Source organism: Actinia tenebrosa, unplaced genomic scaffold (genome assembly GCF_029948245.1).
Source record: "Actinia tenebrosa isolate PJP-AT-01 unplaced genomic scaffold, QUT_ActTen_1.0 PGA_scaffold13__45_contigs__length_12533684, whole genome shotgun sequence".
NCBI lineage: Eukaryota > Metazoa > Cnidaria > Anthozoa > Actiniaria > Actiniidae > Actinia > Actinia tenebrosa.
In genome coordinates this window covers 8,122,171-8,131,890 of record NW_028292573.1, presented here as the reverse complement: position 1 = coordinate 8,131,890, position 9,720 = coordinate 8,122,171, and the positions used below count along the sequence as shown (strand labels likewise).

At 36.6% G+C, this 9,720-nt stretch overlaps 2 protein-coding genes across 2 annotated transcripts; both read left to right on the top strand.

Annotated features, from left to right (window-relative positions):
- On the top strand, positions 1–3,332 carry LOC116290760 (E3 ubiquitin-protein ligase TRIM71-like). The gene has a single exon (XM_031697864.2). It carries the CDS (start codon positions 32–34, stop codon positions 2,306–2,308), a length of 2,277 nt encoding a protein of 758 aa, XP_031553724.2. The 5' UTR covers positions 1–31; the 3' UTR covers positions 2,309–3,332.
- A 2,103-nt stretch (positions 3,333–5,435) lies between these two features.
- LOC148911750 (E3 ubiquitin-protein ligase TRIM71-like) lies at positions 5,436–9,187 on the top strand. Its single transcript, XM_089028848.1, has one exon. The coding sequence runs from the start codon at positions 5,888–5,890 to the stop codon at positions 8,174–8,176; it is 2,289 nt and encodes a 762-aa protein (XP_088884974.1). The 5' UTR covers positions 5,436–5,887; the 3' UTR covers positions 8,177–9,187.
- Positions 9,188–9,720: the final 533 nt, after the last annotated feature.

Below are 9,720 nucleotides of genomic sequence, written 5' to 3'. Positions count from 1 at the left end.
CACTGCATTCTTTTTCCGCATCCCTGTGAAAATGGCTGCATTCAAATCGCTCAAAGACATCACAGATACCTTCGAAGAACAACTGACCTGCTCTCTTTGTCTAGATGTATTCACTCACCCCAAAACCCTCTCCTGTCTTCATAGCTACTGTACAAGATGCATCGCTCAGTGGTATCACACAAGCGGCAATCAAGGAGGCAATCGAATGGACTGTCCGATGTGTAAGACGACGATAGTTGTGCCAGACGGCGATCCTTCCAAGCTACCTTCTTCGTTCTACTTGGATTCTCTTCTGGACTTGCTTCATGGGATGAAAAGCCAAGCTAATCAACCAGTTTTGCCCCATTGTGTGAGCTGTGAACAACCGCGAGTCTTGGTGGCGTTTTGTCAGCAGTGTAATGGCTTGATATGTGAGGATTGCTGCAACGCCCATCGGTTATTGAAAAAAATACAAGATGAACACCAACCAATAATGCTCGATCAATTTAAGGAGGAAAATATAAACAGTTTCATCAAAAACCAGATGCTGTGTAAGCTACACGAGAAAAAGAAGCTTGAATACTATTGTCAAGAGGACACATGTAGACTCAGCGTATGCCAAAAATGCGCTACTGTGTATCATCAAAATCACCAACTACAGACCTTAGAAGACGCTGGACAGGACTCAAGGAAATTGATCGTAGGAGCGATGAATCGAGTCGAGCAACGGAAACAAAACGACGCACAAGAATTACAACAATCAAAAGAAAACATAGAGAGAATTGAAAGAGAGATAGATGTGGCAAAGAGAGATGTCGATGATGTAGTCGAAATGATTTGCAACGTGGCCAGAGAACACGGAATAGCGAAGAAGGAGGAACTGAAGCAGACGCTCCAGGAACTAACAACAGCAAATAATGAAGAACAAACGGCTATTCAAACAAGAATAAAAGATACAGATGAATTTGTGCAACACTGCCAAGCACTATTGGAGAGAGATGTAGCATACGAGGAAATAGAAAGTAAGCAAATGATTGTAGAAAGAAGCCAAATGTTATCAGAAGCTCCTTCGATCTTGTGCCTTCAGCCAATCCAGCGTAACGTGACCATACGTTACTCCGTGACAGAGCAAGTCATGCAATCACTGCTAGACATCGGCAGGATTGTGAAGAACGTGACGGACCCTGCTCGATCCACAATTGAATCAGTCAAGAAAGGTTTTAATGGTGGTTATATAAACGAGTGCAAGATAATCACCAGGAATACAGAAGGAGAAGTGTATCACACAAGAATCGAGTCTATTGATGTTAGAATCAAAGATGTGGAGGGCAACGAGGTGGAAAAGAAAGTGTCTGAAGAGCAAACTGGAAAATACCGTGTGAGTTTTAAGACACAAAAAATTGGACGGCACGAAATTCAGGTGAATATTGGAGGAGAAAGGATCAAGAACTCGCCTCAGAATGTAGAGATACTCGATGTGAAGGAGTTGTTCAAACCTGTGAAAACCTTTGGAGAAGAGGGAAGTGGCAGAGGACAGTTGAAGAATCCACGTTCGATAGCAGTCAGTGATAATGGAGAGATAGCCATTGCTGAGTTGAGTAATCACCGTATTCAAATATTCAGTCTTGATGGAAACTATTTAAGAGAGTTTGGCAGGGAAGGAACAGGAGAAGGTCAACTGTATTATCCACGTGGAGTGGTGTTTAATGAAGACAGAATAATTGTCAGTGATGGTCAAGGTGGTAAAGGCAGGATACAAGAGTTTGACTTGAACGGTACTTATGTAAGAACCATCTACAGACATGACCAATGGTTTGAACCGCGTGGAATGTGTGTTAACGATGATAAAAACATCGCAGTGTGCTGTGAGGGAAAACAAGAACTGGGTATCAAACCAAGTATCAAGGTGTTCAGTAAACAAGGAGATTTAGTTCATGAGTTTGATATGCCTGATAATAATGAACAGCCTTGGTACATCACCTATGGTAACGGGAAATATTTCCTATCTTATTTTAACATAAACTATGTGTGTGTTTTTGATGTAAATGGAGTTTTCTTGTGGAAGTTTGGACAAGAGGGAAAAAGAGACGGTCAGTTTAATGATGTATGTGGACTGGCTGTTTATGGTGCAGACATGATTCTTGTCTGTGATGGTTATAGGAACCGTGTTCAAATTTTCACACAAGAAGGTCAGTTTATAAGGTCATTTGGTTGCCGTGGTTCAGGCGTTGGTCAGATGAATGGTCCTATTGATGTAGTAGTTATAGCTGATGGTCGAGTGTTTGTGCTAGAATGTTTGGGTAATAGAGTTACTGTTTATTGTCAATAGATATCAACCATTCAACACTTCTTTACACTTCTATCCCTCTCATACAGTACAGTATAACCCTAATAACTCTTCCATTATGTTTTCCATGAAAACTTTGAGAAAAACATTGATTTTGTCCTCATTATTGATGAGTAAACTTGAAATTAGTATAACTTAGTTTCGTAGATTCTCTTTGTTTTTCCAAATCATTACAGAGAAATTTGTTTCTTTTATCATTTTCATGAGTGAAAAAAATAATTAAATATTATGAAAATAGAAAAACGTGGATGAAACAAAACAGGATTAAAATTAAATAATAGTTAAGTAATTCTTTGTCAGCTAATTCTTTCCACGTAGAAATTTGAAAATTATTTGTAGTAAGAATTTTTCCAGATAAAATTGAATATTAAGGTTTTTTCTTTTATCATTTTGATAAGTTAAAATTAAAAAAAGTAATGTTTTTTAGGTGTGTATCAGCTAATTCTCTTTACATGGAAGTGTGAATATTATTTTTAGCGAGCACGTTGAAAATTTGAAAATTAGATGCATCTAGAGTTTTTACAAATATATATCAAACATTTATTTTTTTGCTTTTGTTATTGTGATGAGTTAAAATTTCATAAATTAAATGTTTTCCAGCTGTCTATCACCTAATTCTCTACATTTATTAGCACTTTAAAATGTTATTTGTATCAAGACTGAATGTTAAGATAACCCTGATAACATTTTGATGGATTTGTAAATAGACCTAGTTTAGATTGTACCATTATGTACAATGAGATACTGTGATATTAGTGTTAGTGCTAATATTGTGATATTAGCGTAAGCTATAGCTATTCAGTATTGTCTCACCTTCATAGCGTGGCAGGCCCTTTTATTTAAAGTGCTGCTACACAGGCTAAGCTATTGTATACTAGATGAAGTAACATTGTAGACTTGATGAAGTAATGCCAATCTTGTTGTAAATATTTATTAGCAAAGGGAAAAGTAATTGGTTTGTAAGTAACCCATATTTAGTTTAGGGATTAAAAATATTATTAGTCGATGTAATGTGTGATATGTGTTTTATATTGTTTTATTATATTATATTATTTATCATTAGTACATTTTATCAAGAGAGCATAAATAAGAGAGGGAAACTTGTTATATTGAAGCGCATGCCATGTAAATTTGCGATTGGGCTATTTTTAGTAACCGGAACATTGAAGTTTAAATTTCTCCTTACCCTACTCCCGTGCATCATCAACTTGCTTGCACGCTATTTCCGTTTCGTTTTTGGTGATTAAAACAATAAACAGAAAGAGCATGAACAGAAACTGCATCCGGTTACTAAAAATAGCACAACCAGGAATTTACATGGTGAGCACACAATGAGAAGCTTCGCTCTATTATTTCTGCTCTCTTGATTTTATCAATGAAAGGATAGTAAGACAAGAGTAACAACCTTTGCTTGCCATACAGTTCTCTCTCACAACAGTCAAAAACATCTTCACCCCACCCCCCACATGTTAACTGGTGCCATGATCATTAACAAGCACAGCTCATCAATTGGTCACTCCCATGTGGTCCCCACCCCACCCCCACATGTTAACTGATGACATCATCATTAACAAGCATAGCTCATCAAGTGGTCACTCCCATGTGGTCCCCACCCCATCCCCCACATGTTAACTGGTGACATCATCATTAACAAGCACAACTAATCAGGTGGACACTCAAAAGACAAGACATTTTACCAAAAGTATTTAATATCATCAAATTTATTTTTACTAATTCATTCTTGTTCAAAGGATACAATATAATATTTCTTCAAGGTGTATGAACTAATGAAGTAAGAAATGTTGTGGAAATTCAAACTTAAATCATCAACTCCATAAGTAGGATAACAGTAGTGGAAGAAAATGATGACTGAAAGGAAGTGAGTCAGTTTGACAAGAACGTCTGATGTAAATAGTCTATTGATGGTAGTGACTCAGACAATAGCGAGCCAATCACTGTTCCAGCAGTTTTACCAGTGGAATTAAAATTTTGTCCCACATACAAATACACAATGTCTGCTGCAAAGAATAGGATTATAAATCATTGTTGTCTTTTAGTTTCACAGGACAGTAAAAAATTGAAACAATTTATGGTCAATTTTCTGTGATCAAAGTTTAAAAAAAAAAATAATTGTGAGATATTCTAGCTAATTCGTTGAGCTTGTGGGGCATAGCAACGGTAACTAGGGGGGAGTCAAAACCATGAATTCTTCAGGGGAATAATCACATATTATTATAATTAATAAATATTCTATTCACACAAAGAAGTCTAAAAACCAGACTTGGAATTCCTTTTATTCACTTGAATATATTCCTTCTATTCACAATGGAATATGGGAAGGGGATGAATGCATGTAAAGGCTTTTGGGATGCAGTTGATTCACTGCAGACTCACTAAATCCTTCCCATCAACCACAGCGCAACAACAGTGAGGGTGAAAGAAGTGACTGGGTACGATTTTGAATCTTAGCTTTAAAATGTGCCACCCTCTAATGTTTACTCAACAACTATTCTATATTCTATTATTTTTAAAAGCAAAAAAAAAAAAAAAAGAAAAAGGTCGGGTAAAAGCAGCAAAGGAGTTAGTACTATAATGTTTAGCTCACTCATCCAAATGCTAACCTTCCTTAATTAGACGAGCTTGACTCAGTATCTTGAATGACAACGATTTATCCACTGGACCACGGTTCCAGGTGAATCAGCATAACAATAGCCGTGAAAACAATGCACCGAATAGACTAGACTTTTTCTTTTTAACATTTTATTTTCAATGGGTAATAAATATGGTTTAAAGCAGTGTAACATTACCTATTTAAAGTCGGAAGGACATCAGCCATCAGCAATGACTACAGCTCATAATATTAACAATCATTAATGCTTAATAGTGTATTTTTTATGTTGAAGGTATTTTGAGAATGTTGGGCAATATTGGCACTCTTGAAGCGTGTTTTGATTGCTCAAGCGTTGTGTAATGGTTAAAGTGCAAATGAACCCTTCGACAATACTTTCAGTACTGGTTCTGCATTAAGTAAATAGTTGTTGATTGGAAAAAAATTTCTTGATTTGAGTGATGCGACTCTAAGTTATGAAGGTTTATACTTCCAATATGTTAATGATGATGACCTCAGGTAAGGTATTTGAGTGTTTTTGTTGTAACTAGCAATACTAAATGCTGGCCATTTTGAAAATACAAATTTAAAATCCATTCCCTATTATCCATTTCTCAAAAGGACTAGTACTGAATGGTTACACAAAAACTATGAGGCCAATAAAGCTTTTCCCGAGTCAAGAAAGAAAAGGTTTCGATCACATGAACTAATTGCTTTGGATTGTTTACATTCTTTCTGACAAAATGTTCCGATTTGATCGTCACAAACAAAACCATGTCGAGCAATTTGATTCACTCTAGTGAAGGTCAGGTCAAGAATCTCCATGATTGATGTCATCACAGGCGGCGTGCCTAGACGCATTCTCCACAGGGTCTTCACGTGACTCTTTGAATATCACATTCCAGTTCCAAGAAATCTGACTCACTGCATTCCTTTTCCGCATCCCTGAGAAAATGGCTGCATTCAAATCGCTCAAAGACATCACAGACAACTTCGAAAGAGAACTCACCTGTTCCATTTGTACAGAAATATTTACCAATCCCAAGACTCTGTTATGTCTTCACAGTTTTTGTACAGAGTGCATCGCTCAGTGGTACGAGACAAGCGGGAATCAAGGAGGCAATCGAATGAACTGTCCGATGTGCAACACGACGATGGTTGTGCCAGACGGCGATCCCACGAAGCTTCCTTCTTCATTTTACTTTGATTCTCTATTAACGTTGCTGCAAGCAATGAAAACTAGAGCGAACCAACCAGGGCTATCTGATTGTGTTTGCTGTGAACAGCCGCAAGTGTTGGATTCATTTTGTGCGCAGTGTCATGGCTTGATATGTGAGGCTTGCTTCAACATCCATAAAACCCACAAGATATATAGGCAAGTAGAAGATGAACACCAACCAATAATGCTCAATCAATTTAAGGATGAAAATGTGAACAGTTTCATCAAAAACCAGATGCTGTGCAAGTTACACGAGAAAAAGAAGCTTGAATACCATTGTCAAGAGGACACATGTAGACTCAGCGTATGCCAAAAATGCGCTACATGCGCTACTGTGTATCATCAAAACCATCAACTGCAGAGCTTAGAAGACGCTGGACAGGACTCGAGGAAATTGATCGAAGGAGCGATGAATCGAGTCGAGCAACGGAAACAAAACGACCAACAAGAATTACAACAATCAAAAGAAAACATAGAGAGAATTGAAAGAGAGGTTGCCAAGGCAAAGAGAGATGTCGATGATGTAGTTGAAATGATTTGCAACATGGCCAGAGAACACGGAATAGCGAAGAAGGAGGAACTGAACCAGACGCTCCAGGAACTAACAACAGCAAATCATGAAGAACAAACGGCTATTCAAACAAGATTAAAAGATTCAGATGAATTTGTAAAACGTTGCCGAGCACTGTTGGAGAGAGATGTAGCATATGAGGAAATAGAAAGTAAGCAAATGATTGTAGAAAGAAGTCAAATGTTATCACAAGCTCCTTCGATCTTGTGCCGTCAGCCAATCGAGCGTAACGTGACAATACGTTACTCCGTGACAGAGCAAGTCATGCAATCACTGCTAGACATCGGCAGGATTGTGAAGAATGTGACGGACCCTGCTCGATCCACAATTGAATCAGTCAAGAAAGGTCCTCGTGGTTTTATAAACGAGTGCAAGATAATCACCAGGAACACAGAAGGAGAAGTGTGTCCCACAAGAATCGAGTCTATTGATGTTAGAATTAAAGATGTGGAGGGCAACGAGGTGGAAAAGAAAATGTCTGAAGAGCAAACTGGAAAATACCGTGTGAGTTTTAAGCCACAAAAAAGTGGACGGCACGAAATTCAGGTGAATATTGGAAGAGAAAAGATCAAGAACTCGCCTCAGAATGTAGAGATACTCGATGTGAAGGAGTTGTTCAAACCTGTGAAAACATTTGGAGGACGTGGAAGTGGTAGAGGACAGTTGAATTATTCATATTCGATAGCAGTCAGTGATAATGGAGAGATAGCCATTGCTGATTGTAGAAATCACCGTATTCCAATATTCAGTCTTGATGGAAACTATTTAAGAGAGTTTGGCAGGGAAGGAACAGGAGAAGGTCAACTATATTATCCATTTGGAGTGGTGTTTAATGAAGGCAGGATAATTGTCAGTGATGGTCAAGGTTGTAAAGGCAGGATACAAGAGTTTGACTTGAACGGTACTTATGTAAGAACCATCTACAGACATGACCAATGGTTTGCACCGCGTGGAATGTGTGTTAACGATGATAAAAACATCGCAGTGTGCTGTGAGGGAAAACAAGAACTGGGTATCAAACCAAGTATCAAGGTGTTCAGTAAACAAGGAGATTTAGTTTATGAGTTTGATATGCCTGATAATAATGAACAGCCTTGGTACATCACCTATGGTAACGCGAAATATTTTGTATCTTATTGGAACATAAACTATGTTCGTGTTTTTGATGTGAATGGAGTTTTCTTGTACAAGTTTGGAGAAGAGGGAGAAAGAGACGGTCAGTTTAATGGTGTACATGGACTGGGTGTTTATGGTCCAGACATGATTCTTGTCTGTGATGGTAATAATCACCGTGTTCAACTTTTCACACAAGAAGGTCAGTTTATAAGGTCATTTGGTAGCCGTGGTTCAGGTGTTGGTCAGATGAATGTTCCTGTTGATGTAGTAGTTACAGCTGATGGTCGAGTGTTTGTGCTAGAATGTAGGGGTAATAGAGTTACTGTTTATTGTTAATAGATATCAACCATTCTTTACACTTCTATCCATTTCATACAGTACAGTAACCCTAATAACTCTTCCATTATGTTTTCCATGAAAATTTTGAGAAAAACATTGATTTTATCCTCATTATTGATGAGTAAACTTGAAATTAGTATAACTTAGTTTCGTAGATTCTCTTTGTTTTTCCAAATCATTACAGAGAAATTTGTTTCTTTTATCATTTTCATGAGTCAAAAAAATAATTAAATATTATGAAAATAAAAAAAACGTGGATGAAACAAAAAAGGATTAAAATTAAATAATAGTTAAGTAATTCTTTGTCAGCTAATTCTTTCCACGTAGAAATTTGAACATTATTTGTAGTAAGAATTTTTCCAGATAAAATTGAATATTAAGGTTTTTTCTTTTATCATTTTGATAAGTTAAAATTAAAAAAAGTAATGTTTTTTAGGTGTGTATCAGCTAATTCTCTTTACATGGAAGTGTGAATATCATTTTTAGATAGAAAATTTGAAAATTAGATGCATCTAGAGTTTTTACAAATATATATCAAATATTAATTTTTTTGCTTTTGTTATTGTGAGGAGTTAAAATTTCATAAATTAAATGTTTTCCAGCTGTCTATCACCTAATTCTCTACATTTATTAGCAATTTAAAATGTTATTTGTATCAAGACTGAATGTTAAGATAACCCTGATAACATTTTGATGGATATGTAAATAGACCTAGTTTAGATTGTACCATTATGTACAATGAGATACTGTGATATTAGTGTTAGTGCTAATATTGTGATATTAGGGTAAGTCATACCTATTCAGCTTCGTCTCTCCTTCATAGCGTGACCGGCTCTTTTATTTAAAGTGCTGCTACCCAGGCTAAGCTATTGTATACTAGACGAAGTAATATTGTAGACTTGATGTAGTAATGCCAATCTTGTTGTAAATATTTATTAGCAAAGGGAAAAGTAATTGGTTTGTAAATAACCCATATTTAGTTTGATGATTAAAAATATTATCAGTTGATGTAATGTGTGATATGTGTTTTATTATTGTGAAAGGAAATGAGTAATTTGACGAGGACATCTGATGTAAATAGTCTATTGATGGTAGTCACTGACTCAGACAATAGCGAGCCAATCACCATTGCAGCAGTTTTCGCAGTGGAATTCAAATCTTGTCCCAAGGATTATGAAGCATTCTTGTCTTTTAGTTTCACAGGACAGTAAACAATGGACCTTATTCGTGGTGTGAAAATGTTTTCCCAATTCAGAGTGACAAACCTCTGGGGGAATGAAGAGATATTGTTTTGAAACTCGTCGGGATATCATCGTTATTCCTTTCATATCCTTTGGGTTACTGATGACTTTTTTGAAGAGTAAAAACAAAATAAAATAAATCCCCTGGAGGTTTGTCACGATGAATTGGAATAACATTGTCACGCCACGAATAAAGTCTATTGAAGCAATTTACAATCAATCTTCTGCAATCAGAGTTTTAAATTCTAAGATATTCTAGCTAAATTGTTGAGCTCGTGGGACATAGCAACGGTAACTAGG

Bases quoted from the DNA above. Each gene is read 5' to 3' on its own strand.
- LOC116290760 (XM_031697864.2), top strand. From the start codon at position 32: ATGGCTGCATTCAAATCGCTCAAAGACATCACAGATACCTTCGAAGAA.
- LOC148911750 (XM_089028848.1), top strand. From the start codon at position 5,888: ATGGCTGCATTCAAATCGCTCAAAGACATCACAGACAACTTCGAAAGA.